This window comes from Zosterops lateralis, assembly GCF_965231275.1.
Source record: "Zosterops lateralis genome assembly, chromosome: 3".
NCBI classification, from domain to species: domain Eukaryota; kingdom Metazoa; phylum Chordata; class Aves; order Passeriformes; family Zosteropidae; genus Zosterops; species Zosterops lateralis.
In genome coordinates, this window is record NC_139764.1 from 74,022,948 (window position 1) to 74,042,945 (window position 19,998).

At 37.3% G+C, this 19,998-nt stretch overlaps 1 protein-coding gene across 1 annotated transcript in view; it reads left to right on the forward strand.

Annotated features, from left to right (window-relative positions):
- MMS22L (MMS22 like, DNA repair protein) overlaps positions 1 to 19,998 on the forward strand; it is an 88,973-nt gene that overhangs the window by 48,847 nt on the left and 20,128 nt on the right. The window contains exons 15-16 of the mRNA XM_083858456.1: positions 15,027 to 15,217; positions 17,637 to 17,787. Coding sequence (XP_083714582.1) covers positions 15,027 to 15,217; positions 17,637 to 17,787 — 342 coding nt within the window. The remainder of the gene's footprint in view (positions 1 to 15,026; positions 15,218 to 17,636; positions 17,788 to 19,998) is intronic.

Sequence of the window (19,998 nt, forward strand, 5' to 3'; positions counted from 1 at the left end):
TTATCTTGAGTAAAAGTTTGCCTGCCTTCTAAATCTATTTTCTCTCTTGAGAGGAAGATTTTCCTAAACCACTTAGAGTATATGACTTGGAGTAGCTTGCTAGAAAGTATCCACATGCATATAGGTTTTGGTTTTCTGCAAAGACAGCTAGAGAAGCTGGAGCAAGAGAGTTTCATTTTAGAAAAGAATAACTTTATTTGAGCAACAGTTCCTCTCTCTGTTACCGTCTTGTTTAAAATTAAGAGTATTTTTGAAGTATTTTTCAGGCTTCCTGCCTGAAATGCCAATTGTGGCTTCCTGCCAATAGTGTTACAGGTATAATGGTAAGATAGAACTGTTACTGGAAGTTATTTCAGAATGTCTGAAGAGGTAACTGTGGGTAGCAGTACTTTTAGTTGGTTTGTTTTCAGTATTTGGGGTTTAATATTTACTATTTGATACTCTCCTTGGGACTTTGTGCAGTTATCCTAAGCGTCCATTTCACATCTCCTGATCCCATCAGAAAATTTTAACTGAGGTTGTAGCAACTCAGCGTCTGAATTTCTGCACCTAGAATAACAATTTTATTTGTCTTTGCTTCTTTGTACTTGAGCCTGGGTGAGGACACGCTCAGTGAGAGAAACTGCATTTTCTAAAGCCGTACTAGGTAGTGGAAGACATTGAAGAAGTTGTCCTCAGTGAATGTTTCACACAATTTGTTGAACTTGGAATTCTATTTTTTTTTTAATAGCATGCTTAAGAAGGATTTTAATGATTTTTGCATAGTCATAATTTTGTCATCACATTTCTAAGATTGTAAACTCCTCCAAAATGGTCTGTATTCTTTTGATATATTTGAATGAAACACCGTGAGCCTAAAGAGAGATGCACTTTAGTATAGTGTGTGGGTATCTCTTCCCCAGTGTGGGGAGTCCATCAGCACTGGGAGTCTGATTAACTACTGGGGTCTGAATTGTAAGAAATCATCTGTTTAGGGTCAACCTTTTAAGTTTTAATTTTTATTTCAGCCATCTGTACTGTGTACGAAATTGCTTTTAAAAGTGTAAACAATACTTTAGAGAAGAGATGAACCTGTCCCATCATTACAATTCTCTGTCAGCTGCTGTTATCCTGATCTCAGAGTCCCACGGAAGAGCTAAAGGGCAGAATTTTGGAAATTACTATACCTAAAACTGGATTTGAATGCTAGCCTTTCAGAACCATTATTTGGCATTCCAGTCACTCTATGCAGTTATTGTTTCTCATGAATTTTTTTCTGAGAAAAAAGACAGTAAGGAATTGGTAAAAAAAGACTTAGCTTGTAAAAATTCAGAATACTTGTTGTATCTGAGTCTGGGCTATTGTGTAGCTATAGACAGCTACATTTCATTGCCCTCCCGGTGTTCTACAAGAATATGGTTCAAATAAATTATGTTGTATAAGTAAGCAGCATATTGGGTTCCCAGTAAAAGAAAAGCATTGAAATACTGATTTAAGTTGAGCAGAGGATGAACAAGATGATTAGGGGGCAGGAGCAAATGCTCTTACAAGAAGAGACAGAGAAAGATGAGTTTTTCATCCTTAAGAAAAGAGAGTTTGGATGGGAGGTGATGGGTGGAAGGCATTTTACTGATTTGTAAAGGAGTCTAACTGGGGGAAGCTTACAGATAAGATGGAATCAGACTCATCAGAAAGGTGTATGGTTGTAGGAATCAATGGACTGAGATTGTGAGGAAAGAAGTTTTTATTAGAAATAAGGATAAAATTTTCACAAGCATTAGAACAAATTTCTAAGGTTGTAAAATTTCCCTCCTCAGGGAAAGGTTTACATTGCTTTTAGCCAAGGGTTGTATCTCTAGGGGTCCCTTCCAAAAAGGGATTTTTTTCTATCCTTTAGCTTTTAATAAAAAATGCGCAAAACAAAACCAACAACTGTCAAAATACAAATGGAAATCCTGTTTAACACACAATGTCTAGAGTATTATGAATTTAGAAGTTCTGGTTAAATGGAAGAGTTTTATAAAAGATACCTATTTGCAATCTGGAATTTGTTTATTAAGTAACATGACTTATAAAAGCACTTGCTTCTCTCTTCAGCATTTCAGTTTCTCAGATAATCAGGCATTCTGATTCTCACTATGAATTATATTCACGCATGAGTTATAGTGATGTGGAAGGTTTCCATATACCTTCATCAGGGATTTCAGAAAGAAATATGCTCTTGCCACCAGAAATCCTGATGGCATCCTGTGCTGCAGTAGGCAGAGCATTACCAGCTGATTCAGAGTAGGAATCCTTCCCCTCTGCTTACAGCAAGGCCACAGCTGGGGATGCTGTGTCCAGTTCTGGGTTGCTCAATACAAGAAAGACATAAACATATTGGATAGGGTCCAGTAAAGGGCTACAAAGATGATTTTGGGACTGGAGCATCTCTTTTGTGAGGAAAGGCTGAGAGAGCCAGGTTTGTTCAACCTGCACTAGAGAATGAGGTTTTATCAATAAAGAAAACTATCTGAGGGGAGGGTGTGAAGAGGCTATTACTGGTGCCCAGTGACAAGACCAGAGGCACAAGTGAGTCCCTCTGAACATCAGCAACATCATCTGAACTTTTATTTTCATTGTGAAGGTGACTGAGCACTGGTACCGGTTGTCTGGGGACATTGTAGAGTCTCACTATTTGGAACTATTCAAAAGCCATCTGGACGTGGTCCTGGGCAGTCGGATTTGCAAGCAAGAAATTCGCTCAGAAGGTCTTGTTGGGGTTGAATGGATCTTTCTTTTGACTATTTTGAAGGAAGACACTCTTTAACAGGGAGAAATGGCGCTAAACTTACTAGCTATGATCCTCAAATCTTTGGTTATAACCGTTCTGCTCTGATGGCAAGAAGGAAGAATCATGATACCAGCAGAGATGTGGTGTTTTCATACAAATACCTAACAGTTAATACTTTCTGTTCCCTATGTGGCAGATATTAGCATTTATGTTCCTAATAAAATCTGAACTTGAATAAATGTAACCCGAAGTGATCTGGACTCCCTATTCTTTCAAATATAGAACAGTTTGGAAACAAAATCTCCTGTTAAAAAAAGAAAACAAAACAAAACCCAAACAAACAAAAAAAACCCCAAAACTTTAGTTTAAAGTTACTGTAGTGTAATAAGTTTCTCAGTTCTTGAAGAAATACTTTAGATAAAAGATTACTAGTATTTTTTTAAACACACAAATTCACAAAGTCTTCAAAACCGAAGGCTGAAGTGTCTCATGGTCAGGGCAGATCACAGAAGTTCCAATGATTTCTGTAAGCCTCCTCATTCCCGTCAGTGGTGAATGAGTATGTTTTGTGTTTTCCTTTTAAAGTCTAGTGACAGGGAATTTATTGGGAAATTTTGTCTTAAATTGACAAAACTAATTGTTATGTTGGAAAAGGGTTTCTATTCAAAATAAGGCTTTTAAAAATTGAAATGCAGCTGTTTTAAGCTCTGTCATATGGCAATGACTTTACAAATATTAAATTTGGTTTAGGTGGGGATTTTTGCATGTATGTGAACTAAAAAACAGACTAGAATAGTGCAAATTTCAATGCAGCTTGTTAAACTTTTTTCTTTATTTTTCTCTTTGTTCTTTCAGTGGATTAAAAAAATTCTGTGTCTGACCTAAACTGAAAGTCTGCTTAGGGAAACGAAGTGTCTTTTTATCTCCATACTTTTTCTGTTGTTTCTTCAAAAGAACTGAGCAAGCACCTGTTCATAGCAACAAGATGACTCCCAGTGGTTTGAATAGTGCAGAATCTAGGAGAAACTACTTGGCTGAGATCTGTGAATGGCTGAGCCCTTTATGCTAAAATAAGTACCTGGACACTTTCTCCTAGTACTTAGATTTTGGGAGAGCAAAGGATCACTTTGTGTGTTTGTGCCTTCCAGTTTGTATTTGGCATTACGGGCACAAAGGAAACTGAGATCTTAGCATATGCCTGCATAGTACAGGGGAGAAGCTGGCATGGCTGAACACCAGTGAAGATAATGAAGGAAAATTGCAGTTGCGCTCAAATCAGGTGTCTGTTTTTCCCAACAGTATTCCACAAACTGAAATGCGAACTAGTTGCACTGAATTAATACAGGTTGTATTGTCTTTGCTGCTCTTGCAACCTTATCTTTTCTAAATGTGATTAGCAAAAGAAAAGAGCTCTCTAACAGAAATTTTCTAGGGTGGCTGTGGCATATGTAATATTCCCCCACAGCAGACCTAGACAAGGCAAGCTCCAGCTCTGTTGCTTGCATTTAAATTAGTCATAACAACTTGTCTTTTCAGTGATGCAGTTAAACCCACTGAGAAGGGTTAAGGAGAAAATGCTAAGTAATATTCTGCAGCTTTGAATATTTGGCTTTTCCGTACCTTTGTGTTTTAGGGTTGTGTGTCTGTTCTTGTTAGTATCTTTACTTTGTCTTTGAGAATGGTAAGGATGTTGGGGATTTCTTGTTCTCCCCATGTATTTTAAAAGTATTACTGAGCGCACACAACATGCTGTCAGAGTGAACACAGGGTTCTCTATTACTGTGCTTAGCTATAGAGAGGATTATATTAAACTCTGTAACCTTGCTGGAGCACCTCTGTACATTGCTGCTATATTGATAATCTTCACATGATTCACTTGGAGTTGAAAATATTTTATTCACAGCGTTAACCCTTTCAATCCCAGTGAAGATTAGAATCTTTGATATCAGGAGATGAGCCCCTCTATGGGCAGGTAATTTTTCTAATTTTTAAAAATTTATTTAGTACTGTGGTCGTGCAGCTGTTGCCTTGGACATTTCTTCACTTGAACATATAGAGGGAATTATCAGCAAGCCTAGCCATTCAAAAATGGGTAAAACAATTTATTGATGAACGAGTTAGTGATTAACTAAGAGGCTCTTACACTGTTTAATTGTTACAAAATAGTGAATGCTTTTGGAAAATACGTGTTCTAAAGGAAAAATGCAAGAACATTTTGGAGTTATTAAGAAAAACTTTTCTAGTGTTCCCCATCCACAAATTATCTATGAATCAGTGGATTGAAGGAGCAACGTAAGATTTGTTGACATTTTCTGTCATTAATGCAGACCTAATAATGAACAGCTTTCCTCTTAAATCAGATGTTAAATATATAGAAAAATCATTGGAACTTATTGCCCCATCTTCAATATTGCACGTTATAAAATCAGAATTTTGGTGATACTTGTACTGCAAGTCTTTAAAGTCAAAGAGAATCCATTCAGTAGAAAAGAATTCCAAGTTTGATTTCCTTTGCTTTGTTCATTATTGTATTATATGTTAGTTCTTTTCCAAATCCTTGCTGTTTCTTGTAATTTAGTAGGAGTTGCTTCAGGTAGACTGCTGACCCACTTCTCCATTTATGGAAGACTTTCATCAAGCAATCAGTGGACAGTTCTTGTAAGTGTTTATATGGAGTATTCATTTGGAGCTCATGATTGTAACGTCTCTTTGGCTTGCATCATTGCAAGTCTCACTGAGGATCCAAGTCTCTCTCCTGTTCTAAGTACATGGGGTAAAGGTCACTGCAGGAAGAATGGGGTAAAAGAAGTAGTATAATATAGTGGAGAGAATTGGCTCTGCTTGAAACTTCTTTTTTTTTTTTTTTTTTCTTTCTCAGCTAAATTCTACAGAATTTGCTGTGTGCATTTTCCTCTTTGAAAGATCCATATTTCTTCCTGCAATTTCTTGAGTTTTAAAATACTGTCTTTTTTATTCTCTTGTCCCTGCTAAGTCTATAAGTGGTATCTTGGGAACTTTCACTGCTCTTCAGTGAAGAGCAGAAATATTCAGGCTATAGTATAACTTTGGCCTTTGTGCAACTTCTGCCATCCAGTAGAAAAAAAGTAAAGGAGTATATGTGAATTACACCTAGATTTTGAGGTTTTGTCGCACCAATATGAGGTTTCCTTCTAAAAGTCCAGAAGGTGATTTTCCAAAGAATATTTAAAGTTTCAAAGGATACTGTGTTCAGAAATGTTGCAGCTTGACAAACATCCCTTACTCTGAATGCTTGGTTTGAAAACTTTGAAGAGGATGAGTTCATGGCTGCTTTTGCTGGTTTTAGTGATGCCTTTATTGGCAAGATAATTTAATCAGTGAGAACTTTGCTAGTTATATATCATTGCACATTATTGTTTCCATATTGCTGTAGAAAAAATAGCTGTCTTAAAAGCCTGAGACTTACAGTTCAATTTTTTTCTGTGGTACGTAATGCTTGCTCTGTTGCATTCAAATCTAAATAATTCAGTGAAGAACATAAATCTAGCAAATTCCTCTGTATTAGTTTCAGACAAAGAGCCCCATTTCTTGAATTGTATATCTGTAAAGAAGTAGCAGTTAATCTGTGTATTAAAAAATTTAGGAATTTGGATTTAAAATTTGAATAGTGGTTATTTGCCATTTTTGTGTATTATGGGATCAATTGCAATGCTTATGTTTTGTGGGGGAGTTTTTTGTTTGCCTTGTGTTGTATTTACTATAACCTTAAAGTTGGAAAATGATACATACTGGCTTTGATTTACTTTTCATTTTATGTCAAAATGTAATCAATTGCTTTTAATTGTGTAGTCCATTGACTGATTTGCAGAAGATGCAAAAAAATTAAACAAAAACAATTAAAAATTGCTTACGAGAATATTTAAAAAATCATAAGCACTAGATTCCCTCTCTGTTGGTAGTATAATTCTTTAATTACTACATCTTGCATCATCTGTTTTAACACTGTCTCAGGTAATGTGAGAAAATATTACTGCCATGCTTCACTATAACATTTGAAGGGATCTGAAACATTTTCTCCTCTCTTCCCTATATTTTAGTGAATATTTCAAGTAATGTTGTAGAAATTAAATTTGATCCTAGTCTTCAAATCAGTAGAAGGAAAAAAGTAGTGGTTTAAAGTGGTTAACTTCTTAAAATGTGTATATCTTCAAAGAGCTTTATGTAATTTCCTGAATAGGTTTAGTTATGAGTAAGGATCATTTTGTTTAAGGCGTTTTCTGTTGGTATTATTTAATTTGGGAAGGTGACCCTGAGCTAAATTGCAATGTGTAATTTGAATGCCCATGGGCTGCCCTTCATTGGCTTGATTGGGAGAGATTATCTGGATTTCTAATATACTTTAATTACTCTGCTTATATAAATTGTCGCATTAGAATCTTCTTAACTGTTGAGTCTGTTCTGTCAATGATTCACTAACAATAGGAATATACTAGGCTCTTCCACTGAGATTTGAAGATTTATACCACCAATGAAAGAACTGGAATGGCTCTATTTAAACCTGCTGTATCTTCAGTAGGAAAGACTATGTGATCTGCTCCTACCCAGACAACGATTTATGTGTGGTAAATTGAAAGATCTATAGCCTTTTTTATTTTGTTAAAAGGCATTTTTTCAGTTAAGGCAATGCAATGCAAAATGTGTTTTAAGATGTTTGAGGGTGATGTATTCCTAATGTGCATGTGGCAAAAAATCAAACAAATACAGTCTGAGTAGGAGTTTTGGGTGGAGGAAGGTAGAGTATCTTTTAGCAATGGTTAGCTAAGGTTTTATAGAGAAGCTGTAGTAATTTAAATCATAGGATGGATCAGGTTGGAAAGGACCACAGTGGAGTCATCTGGTCCAACCTCCCTGCTCAAGCAGGATCATTGTAGAGCCTATGGCACAGGATTGTGTGGAGGCAGTTCTTAAATATCCCCAGTGAGGGGGTCTCCACAACCTCTCTGGGCAACCTGATCCAGTGCTCAATCACCCATACAATAAGGAAGTTCTTCCTCATGTTCAGGTGCAACTTCCTGTGTACCAGTTCCTTTCTACAGTGTTGTGGTGATATTGGCTTCTTTTGACCTTTTATTCCTGGCTATCTCTCTGCCTGACAGCTCTGTTCAGGTGAACTTAAAGGTTACCAGCACTTGGAAGAGCCCCGCTCTCCAATGGTGTAGGTGTCTGATGACCTACAGAAACAGGTCCACCTCACCAGCAGCTCATCTGACACATACAGCATATGTGTCTTGTACAACCACTCTTTCCTCCTCTCTGGGATTTTATCTCCTGTTAACCCACAGAAAATGTAAAGGATTGAATCCAGCATGTGTCTGCTGGGGGCCTAGAGACATCTGATTTAGTGTCATGAAAACAGAAATCTGTGTGTTTGGAACCACTTGTAGGGCCCAACTGCTAAAGTGCGCTTAAGTGTCTTGGGGTTTTGTTTTGTTGTTTGTTTGTCATTTAAATCACAGGCAGCAGCTGGAATGATTAAATATCTGCTCTCTAGTAGTTAGTACGTAATATTGGGAGAGAAGAAGGTCATGGACTCCATTCCTTGTTCTGGAATTTCACATTTTTATCCAGTAACTTACTTAATATAGAACACACAATCAAGAGCAGAGCCCAAAATAGTATCAAAACTAGACCCAGCTGCCCTCCACCCTGATGCTGTGATTCATTGGTTGTTACATAAAGAAAAGTGTGTTATGTGTTTGAAAATGCAAGTAGCTATGGCTGTACCTTATGCAACCTGCTTTTTTTGTGTGTGTATATGGATTAGCCATGGTCAAATTTCTGGGCCCCAGTAGACAGAGATTGTGAATCAGATGCTCAGCACAAGGCTTTTGTGTAGATTAGGTGCAGACACCTAAGGAAATTTCTGGTTAAAAGAGGGTGATCTGACTAACTGAGCAGTTTGGGAAATATTATTCAGGAGTCTGACATCTGTCTGTGCTCTGCTTTTTAACCATTTCATCCTTGTATCTCTTTGGATCTCATCCAGCATCCTAGAGACATCACTTTGTGTATGCTTCATGTTGTTCCTGATTAAGGCGTGCTGTAACACTGATACTAAAGGTGTTGTGCAAGTCCACTATCAAGAATTTAAGCCCCATGGGTAAATTTAAGTATTTGATTAAAATCCTATATGTTAGAGTTCTGAGAAACGTCCCTCTTCCCTTTTTATCCCTTCCTATTCCATTGCATAAGTCAGTAATCATCATACACATTCATAACCAGGCATGTTATTTGGACTTCCTTTTTTGAGTAAACATTTAAACAAGTGGTTTATTGAAGCTAATTAAAATGAAGGGACAACCCTAAAACATCATCTAATAAATACTGAACTGATAGGGGTGTGCTGATGTTTGATAATACTGTGTCACGATTTTTCCAGTTCTGCTTATACACTCTGCTGTACAGCAGTACAGATCTGTGGTGGTGGTGGTGCTATTGTTATGGCTTACACAGTGCTGACACATTATAAACTGTGGGATCTTTTTTCAAATGTTTCATTTAATGAATGGGAAAGTTTATTTTTGGTCTTAAGTTTCTCGTCTTGCTTAGCTTTTTGAAATGTAGTTTTTAATTCCACAAAAGTGGGTGAAAATTCTGTGCACTTTGAGAGTTCCTACTGCAATCATACCAGTCTCAATATTCTGGGTGCTATATAAAGGGATATAAAAAAGAAATTGTATCCCAGAGAGCTTAGAAACAGATTTAAAAGACTGTTTGAATTGGATGTTTGAATCAGACTTGGTAGAATTTAGTCACCTTCCTTCATGCATTCTCACTGAAACAGACTGAATGTGGAAGTGTCTGACAGCGTGTAGGTGACTCCATTTTCAGTACCCAATGTGTACTAGGTACCAAAACGTGTGCCCAGAGACATTAAGGCTCTTTTCATAGGCCTTAGCTTTTTTAGCATCCAGCTTAGGCACTTCAAGGCCATAAAGTAGATGTTCTAGCTCTTAAAGTTCTTGTAAGTATGCTGTCAGTGCCCTTACTAAACATGCTGATCACCAGGAGTTCAGTGCCGAGCTCTGCCACTTGGCACACCTGCATTCATAACTGGGGCCAAGAGAAAGGAGGTTCACCTTTTCACACATTAGGTTAGATGGTCGCAATCGTTCACCAGGAAAAGAAAGCCATAAGCCTTTATCATGAGATGCCTGAAACCCACATCTGTGACTTGCCACCACTCTCTAAACTGCACCACCATGCCATTAGTGTGCCTTTTTTGTGACTCCAAACCTACTGCTTTTGCATGGGTATGCATTTTTAAGTGGTAGGATCATATAGTTTGTTACTTGTATCTTGGAACAGTGCTATGATACTGCATTGAAAGCAGACTTGAGCCTACATGCAACTATTTTGCTTTTGCCTTTGTGAGTGCCAGTACTACAGTTCAGACTGAAACTAGCTTTTCTTTTTTAATGGTTTAAAAGTATAAAAGTATTTAACTCACTCTAAAAGTGTGTCTTCCTTTACACTTTGTATGATATTTTATGGTATTGGAAGTGATTGTGATTCAGAAATGCTACATGTATTTAGTGTTAACTGCATATTTGAAGCACAGACTAAAAAAAAATGAATGCCTATGAACAAATTACTGAGTAGAAGTTAAACAGTGAGTTTGTCAACATGGGAGTTGGTATCCATAGGGATCAATGAAATAAGTGTTAGAGTTGCAATTTTCTCTAGCATGTAATTAAATTACATAATACTCAACTGGTTGAATACTCATACTGGAATTTCAAAGGCATGTGGAGGGCACACAAGGAACTTTTTCAGCTTAATCTTGGATAGATTTAATTAGTGGAAATGTGTGTGGCTTCTGCTGAAACCTTGCTTGCAGTTCTGGTCACCATAAACAGCAATTCTGATGGCATGACGGGAAGAAATCAGTAAAGTTATTTAAAAAGTTATTGGTGTTTTATGGCATTTGAAGAAAGTGAAATTGAATGAGTAGTTTGTAAGTAGTTCTGCAATGCTAAATATTGTTCAGTTGCCAGAAGTTGAGAGAGTACTGCTTGTCAGAGACTTGGGTGTTTCATGTCTTGAAATACCTTGGAATCCCAGTGTCTGTTTCTGGGAGGGGCAGGCCAGGCTTTGCTAAAGGTGAGGCAGTGCCCTACTCCACCCCCAGGCCCTCTCCAAGCCCTGGCTGACCATGTCAATCATGGCATCATCTGAGGACCTGAGCAGAGGACAGATATGGACTTGTTGGGGCAAGGGCAGAGGAGGCCACAAAGTTGACAATAGGACTGGAGCACCTCCCCTACAAAGGCTGAAAAAGTTGAGGCTGTTTAGCCTGGAGAAGAGAAGGTTGTATGGAGACCTCATGGCAACCTTCCAGTGTCTGAAGGGGGCCTACAGGGAAGCCAGACAAGGACTCTGCATCAGGAACTGTAGAGATAGGACAAGGAGGAATGAATATAAACTGTAAAGAAGGGAAATTTAGGTTACCTATTAGGAAGAAATTCTTTACTGTGAAAGGGGTGAGACACTGGAAAAGGTTGCCCAGAAAAGTTGTGGATGCTCCACAAGTATTCAAGGCCAGGTTGGATGGGGCTTTGAGCAACCTGGTCTAGTGGGAGATGTCCCTGTCCATGGAGGGGTGTGGGAAGTTGGTCATCTTTAACGTCCCTGCCAACTGAAACAATTTTATGATTCCGTGAACTATATTGATAATCTTGATGATATAAAGCAGGGAGAATGTTTGAAAGGGAAATCTCAAAATTTAAGTATTGTACAAGTTCTGTTGATTTGCAAAGGGCACAAAGCACTTGTTCCATCTCTTTGAATCTGATTGTGATGGTGCTTTCCTTCCTTTCACTTTGCCTGAGTTTTTCTGGAAATAACTGATGACTGTAGTTGAAATTCTATGCATCAAATCCATTTACCATTTTAGAAATACTCATATATCTCTTCCCAATCTCCCTAGTTTGGTCCTTCAGGTGATGGTTTTTAATTATTTATTTGTTTCAACATCAAAAGGTCGTTCAAGTCCTTTAAAAAGACTTTCTTGAGCTTAATCTTGGCGGTATTGGGCAACTGAGATTTGTAGATGCTGTGGCTGGCCAGCCTTGGACTGCAAGTTGAGCTGGGAATAGTGTCTGTGAAGAAACCAGTATCTGTATTCATAGCCTGTGTGACCCTGAGGGTGGTAGCCCCTGGCAATGCTGGTAGGAGAGAGGTCTTCTCTCATGTTGGGGAGTTCTGAACCCGTGTAGATCAAATTAAATGACATTGCATTAAGTCTGGATGCTATTATGCATCCAGTGCAGATTACAGACTAGTGGTAACTTGAAAGTTTCCATTATATAGGCAGGCTGATGAGTTTTGTGTTTTACTCTTCTGGCTTGACCTTAAGTTTGGCTCTGTTTTAGTAATGCAGGCTTGCAAGGGCATATTTTATGATTACAATATCTACATCCAGATAAATGGCTGCAATTCCTTACCATAGGTGTAGGATATAGAAAATCATCCTGTATGCTACTATTATCCCTACACATCCAGCACAATCCTCATTCAGGTAGCACAAGTATTCCCTTCTTTAATAAACCCAGGGTTTATTTGATCTGATGGCAAAATTAAAAAAAAAAAAAAAAAAACCACATCTTTTTTTTTTAAGAAATAGGAAATCCATTATTTAAAAGGAGTGAAAACCACACCAAGTTATTACCGATGTAATAAGGCAACTCGTGATTCCAGAATTCTTAACAGAATAGAAAATTAAATGTATAAAGTTTTAGAAATTGAGTGATGTTTGATAGTATGCTTGTCTAGTGTTAGAAAAAAGTAGAAGCCTGAATAAAAAGTAAAATTGCATTTATTCATATTTTTGTAGAGTTAAAAAATGTGCTGGTTGGTAGAAGTAGCTGGCTACATTGGCTGCAGCATATATTGATGCCCCATCGATTCCAAGCATTTACCTTATTGCCAGCATTTGTGTAGGTTACTATGAATAAACATAAATACTGATTTGTACGTGTTGCCCTTCCACTGACACAGAGATATATTACCTTACTTTGGAAGTCTGTACACCCTTCTACTTTGCATAGATGGCTAAAGGAGATGCAAGGCACCCGTCTTCGGAGAGGCAATTTAGAGGAGAGAAAAAGGTCTTTGTGCAATTTTGCAGCATAGTCTGGGTGTAAGTAGGGCAGAATTTGGTCCCAGAAGTTTTACTCTCTGCATTGAGGCATCATTCCTTCCTTTCCTAACAAAACAGAACAGAAAAGCCCTTTGTTTTTACTGTTAAACTTTTTCTTTTTATATTAGGCAAAAATAATTTTTTAACTTCTGTCTTTAGCCTTGCTTTTACCTTTTCATCATTTGACCTCTAGACCTCACTGTTTCTACACCCTTTTCTTTGTCTTTTTTTTCATAAGGGGATGCTCCCAAAGAAGTGTTGCTTGACTTTTTATGCTAATCTCGCTTCTATTTCAGTTCATGTTGACTTGGAGAATATGCCTTGTAAATAGGAATACCAACTGACATACTGAATATAATCCTCAGTTTCTAAGCATTGATTGTTTTCACAGCATCCTTAAAGGGTAAGCTGTCTCACTATCCAAATATCATGGCTGGGAAACTGAGGCTAACAAAGGCTGTATGATTTATGTGAAGCCACAGAGGGAATAAATGTTGGGTTTAGAATTCCTGGCTTCTGTTCCTGTGTTTGGACTCATGCCATCTCTCAAAGAAATCCTTGATTCCTCCTAATGCTGCATACCTTTCCTTGTCTGTTAAATGTAGCCATTCGAAAAGTAGCTGGTACTCAATGCTCTCTGTCTGTCCTATTGAAACTAATGAATGCCTGCAGGCAGGCATAAGGTATCGTTACCTTTGACAGCCAGTATGTTTTATGTTTTAAATTATGTGTTGGGCAGAATTTTTGGATACTAATTTGATATAATGAGATGCACTTCTAATATCAACCGTAGTACGGGAAGGCCTTGCAGCCAACCTACTCTTTATTTAAAATTATTCCATTTCAGATGTCCTAATGAGTGCTGTGAGTTATGTAATTCTTTCATAATTTTCCTCCGTTCCCAGAAGGGAACTAGGAGCTGGAGTTTTTTCTATTTTTGTTTTGGTATATTTCAAATTAGGGTAAACATGAAATAAAGATCTAGGGGAAGATATTTGTGAAACAGTTGCTATCGTGAGAATGGCAGTTAAGAAAAACACATTGTAGTCTAGAGATGTTAGTGTTAAGGCAGTTCCCGATGCCTTTGCGGTTTGCCATTATCTTATAAATATCTTGACTCTGACTTTACAGTGCTGTTTATAGAATTTAATAAAGCAAATGTAATAATGCTGCCTGTGCTTTAATGCACAATCTCAATTGGGTTGACCAGAAGATAAATAGGAACAGGAATGATAGTGCGTTCCTACAGATTGTTTTTAATAAGCATGTTATTTAGTTGATCAGCCTGGTACTGTAATGCCTCCTATCCTGCTCTACTAGACAAATTTATTAATGTTCCCCCCCCCCATTTCTCAGAGAACATTGATTCCCTGCAGACATATCTCTATTAAACCTCTAGAAAGTCACAACTTCCAAATTAGATTAAGTAGCAGGAATGGTACTAGAAGAATCAAAGAAAATTGAGTGTGTTATTGAATTCATGCCACATTGTCTGAGGAAGCGATGGGAGTTATGTGAGTGGTAACTTTTGTCTTTACTGTACTAACAAAGCTGTGGGCATTGCTGTCAAACCTAATTGTCTGCAGTGCATCAGGATAAAATGAATCCTTTATCTAAACTCGTACCTAGTGAGATTTTACAAGTGAGAAGTAGATTTCAGAAGGAAGCTGTACAATTGATCAAAATCATTTGCCATTATTTGCTGTACACAACTCTATCCTAAAAATCCTAGTGGCAAAAATTTTAAAGAAGCACCTGGCTTTGGATTGGAAGCAGACTTCCTTGTCATGCTAGCAGTTGCAAAATGCAGATATTAATTTTAAAGCTGCCAATTTCTCATTTTGATCTGACATATTAAAAAGCATATAATTAATGGTTGACATTAGTAATTAACATTAACTTTATGGTGCTTAATATGCCATCATTCATCCATCAAATAACTGGTATGCATAATGTCTTTGCATAAAGCTTTTAATTGCTCAAAATGGTCCTTCAGTTCTCAGACTCTACGGTTTAAAGTAGTTGTAAATGTGTTTTAAAAAGAAGTGAATTTTTCACTTATTGAACGTAAACATTGTTTTTGTTTCTCTCTAGGAGCGTGCATGAACGTGTAAACCAGCGACTTCAACTGGGAAACACAGCCCCAGACACTCAGCTTCCATTAGTGGCTAAAGAGCACCACCTTGCTGTCGCCAGTGCTCTCTGGAGAAACTTCTTTCCCTACTTGAAGAGCCAGAGAATGTCACAGACGCCGCCTTCCCCACAGCTTGCTGATACAGCTGCAGGTTAGCACTGACCCTGCCTGCAACCTACTGGGCTTGGTGCTATTCTCAGGGTCATAATCTTTCAAGGAGTTTGTACTTGGGGATATTTCTCCTTCCATGTAGTAACTTAAGTATGTATAAAGGGAAAAAGTAGAACCTGTGCTAAATATTTTGACAAAAAGAAATATTGTAGTGTTGAATAACCTTAATAGGGTACAAACACACTGAGAATGCCAAAGGGGTTTGAAGCTATACAAAACTAACTTCTTTTTTCATTACTGGTCACAGATTATAATCAACATGCAAGTGTTATAAATAAGAATACTGTTTTTCACTATATTCAGAATTTACTTGTTTTTGTAGAAGTTTATTTGTGTTGAACTATTCTTAATGGTTGAGATTCAAACTAATTTTTTTAAAATATTTTTCATTTGAAAGCAGTTTTGAAAGGCTGCTTACTTGACTTGCTTTTTTCCAAATCCTTATGTTCATGGTCGTAAAACTATTTCATAATTCATTCTAATTATTTGTCTTGCTTTACACTGAGGGCTTTTAATCTTGAAGTACAGCATTCCATATGTGTGTGAACTCCACATGCAACGAGTCAGCTTGGCAGTGAATAGAAAGATATCCCAGTTTGATCTTTCACATCAGTTGCTAACATGGCATTCTGTAGTTACAATGAAATCTTGTATCCAGTTAACTAAAATTCAGAGGAGTGAAACATAAAATATTTTTTCCCATCATGATATGAATTAGATAAAGTTACAAGCTCAGGAGTACTGAGTTGATAATAGAAAAGCAAAAAGACCCTTCATTTGAAGCAGCTCTGTGGTAGTTAGGAGGCAGCATTAATGAAAGAGGCAGTGTGCAACAGTAGTGGTCTCACACTGCTGAAACATGTGTGAGAAACAGCAATACAAATCAAAGGAGGAGGTTGTTAATGTCAAAACTTTCATTCATTTCCTACAGTGACATAGATTTTTATTTTATATTAGCACAGTGAAATAGCAAGAGCAGCAAGCTATTATAAACTCCTCTGAGAAGGAGGGGAGTGCAGTTGTGACCTGCTTTATAGAGATGTGTTAGGTAGCACTACAGAGACAGGCAAACCTTTCCCACGCTGTTTGAGCTTCTCGCCTTAAGGTTGCAGCCCAGAGGAGAGAGAGAGCAGCTGTCACAGCTCTCCTGCTCCCCCTGCCAGGCAAACAGCCTGGGCCTCACAGCACTGCTCTGCCTCCCATTTCTCCCCAACCTCTGGTATGGCTGATGCTGCAAAAATGAGGTGATAATCTGGAAGAAGACTGACACAAATGGTTTCCTCCCCTAAAGCAGAGTGGGGACTCTGTATGACCTTATTGTTTGTTCTGAGGCACATAAGGAAATGGGAAGTCTTTCACGGCTTAAGATAGTCTGTTCCTGTAATGTTAATTAAAATGATTTTATTATTGCTTCTGAAAACTAGCCTTTTCTGTCTAATTCAGAGTCAGTTTTTCAATGCACGCAGGTTTATATTTATTTGAATTGGAGAATTTTGGAACTAATGAGCCCCTTTTTCATTGCCCTCCAAAGTCAGTTTTCCTGACTCATTTGATGCTTCTCATTTCCTAGAACCCAATAACTATTCAGCATTTAAGATTACATCTAATTTCTGAGTTTTAATGCACTTGTCATTTGCAGTATTAAGAATGCATTATATTTTTTATTTTATTTTTTATATTGTAGTGTTGGATGTAGATTCTACAGTAGACTTAAAAGAAACAGCAAAAGGTTATGCTTCATTAACAAAATTTTGCACAAAGCACTGCCCTGGTTTCTAGATCTGCAGCAGTTATATGGAGATCATTTTCTAGAGTAAATTTTTTCTGTAGTGCTTTATTTATATGGTAACTTTTGATACATGAAAGTCTTCTAAAAATAGAGAGGTACCAGCTTTTACTGAGTGAATTATTTCCAGATACAGTTTTTCACTGTGAGAAGTGTGTAAAAACAACTAAACAAATAAATAAAACTCAACCCTCTAAAGCACAGTAATACTTAAGTGTACAGGGCAAGATATAGTGGATGGAGGTAAGAAAGGGAAGTCAAGAAGATGAAAAAGCAGGTTTTAAGACATTGCAGAGGTGGTAAAACTATGCCTTCAGGATTTATAAACTGTGGGTTTGTGAATCTATTTAAAATTGCATATGTTAGGATCCATTTTTCCTCCTTTGCCACCCATGTGTCTTGATGATTTACAAACTGCTTGGGATAGAGACTACATTTTTAACAGGGGTACAAACAATCACTCTGAGAACAGTTGCCCAGTTTTAATTGAGATTTCTGATACTTCCAGACTGCACATTAGTAGTTGTAACCAATTTTCAGTACTTTGTATGGAATGGCATTTATACTGAGAAATTATTAAAATGGTGCCATGTTTTTCTCTCTTGAAAAACAGGTTTTACTCTCTTAGCTTTGGATATACCCAGCAAAGCCCTATCAGATCTTCAGCCACAGCCTGTTCTGTCAATGATGAGGCTGTTTGGATGGGATGATATGGTGTGGCCCCAGCTTGTTTCAAGATATCTAAGTCATCTAATTCAAAACAGGTGAAAAATTGTAACTATTCTTCCAGTACTTTTTAATACTTCATTGGACTTGAGGAAAATCTTGCTTCAGACTGTAATGTTTCATTAAAATGGTCCTGATTCTTTACATCTTCTCAAAGAGGGTCAGCTAGTGCAGATTGCCTGGGACAATCCAGTCAAATTTTTGTATATCTGAAAAATGTTATTTTACTAAGTAAGCCTCTGTGAACCTAAGATGGATGGGTGGTTGTTGTTTTTGTTGTGTGCTTTTTTTTTTGCCCGCTTCTGAATCAGGTTTTGGAAGCAGGGGAGGTGAGAAATGAGAGAGAAGGAGGGAATATTTCTGTATTGGACTGTATTTGAAAGTGAAAAATGTTGCACATTTATAGAGTACATAGTGTACTAAGGACAGTAACTGTAAATCAGGATATGGTAAAGATTATTTAAGTGTGGTTGACAAAGATGAGGCTATGGCCTTCTTGCAGGGAGGTGTTAAAAAAGGTTGAATTTAGTTCCTCATGTGTCAGTTTGGAACTTGGGAAAGGAGTGTTCAGTCCTATGCTATATTTCTCTTTTATGGTTTTATATGGTGAGTTTCATTCAAGGTTGCAGATACCTAGCATGTGCTGAATGAAATAAGAATTAGGCACATAAATTCCTTTTATAATTTGAGTGTTATAATTTTGAATTTTCTTGCTCTTTGGGTAAGATCAAGAAAAAAACTTTGAATTCCTAAACTGGAATTTTGCTGTTATTTATGTCTTACAGTTAATTACCAATTCCCTTCTCTCAAGTAGGTGTTTGAAAGCTGTTACTTATTTGTTACCAATATTCAATAAGCTCCTGATATATTGTTACAATGTTATACAGTAGATACATTGTTATCCTAGCTCAGCTTCCTTGTGAAAGGACAGTGAGAGTGAGTACCTAGAGGTAAGAGATTTTTAGTAGAATATAGAGGTATCAGTGTTGTCTTGAAAGCACTTTTTTTGGTAGCATGATTCATGTACTGATTTACCTTATGTAGTTTTATAGCAAAAGTTATCAAAGTATCTAAATGCTGGGATCTTAGAACTTTATGGTTACTGCACTCTGATAATTTCACATCAAGAATTCTCAGTTAAAAAGTAAAAAGATTATCTTGTTTCCAATACTGTTATATCCTGCAAGCTCTGACAACATACGCACAAGCTTTGGAATTTCTCCTGTAGTAGAGCCTAAACTTTCCTCTCCAGATCCATGTTGTGTAGTGCATGTTAGTGTTATAACCTGTCTAAGCTAACTTTGAGCATGTGAATAAGCTCACTGTTTTAAAAGGACCATTTGCCATGCTTCTAGCAGGTAGTTATTGTTCTTGCCTTTCTAAGGCTTAAGAGCATATTCCTTTCCAGTTCTAGGAAGATGCCTAAGTGGCCCACCTACCAGTAAGCGAGAGAAGCAAGAGTGAGACCACAACAGAAGGTGGTCTTGGGAGCCTTTGGGACCAAGTAGACTAGCTGTGTATATCAAGATTACATGAGGCTGAACTTCTTTACATGTTACTGCAAGGAGCATTAAGTCCATAAGCAACCTATTTGTTCTCTTTTGGTCCTGGAATTCAGTGTTAATTTTTTTTATTTTATTCGTTTTCATTTGGTCTCCTTATTTATATTGTCAATAGCACTTCAGCAGGGATGTTCAGACAAAATATACAGATATCACTGGTTTTAAGTAAATGAAGCAGAAAAACCCCTCAACTTCATTAACGTTTTTTAGTGAGAAATAGAATCCAGTTTGGTTTCCATCTGGACCTTTGTTGACATTCTGTTGCAAGCATGAGTAAAAAAATCAGTAGAAAATAAGTAGATAATAAGTAGATTTACATGCACACATATCAAGAAAGAGTACAAGCATTTGTCATTAAAGTTGACATATCTAGGAATGACCAGGGAGGAAGTCTCTCAAATAAAAGATGTCACTATTTTCAAGAAATATCCCTGACCTGAAGCATACGTGCACCTCATCTGATAGTAATTGGGAACAGAGTGCAGCATACACCTGCTGTCTTTTAGCAAGGAGTTTCTCCAGAATTAATGATGCAAGGTTAGTATGCTTGGGAAAAACAACTGCAGCCACTACTCATGGTAGTGAGGGAAATAAAACTTTGGAAATACAAAGCAGTGGAGTACAAGGACTGTGCATTGAGTGACTCTGGTCTGACACCTGACTGGAAGAATGGTAGCAAGTGTTTGA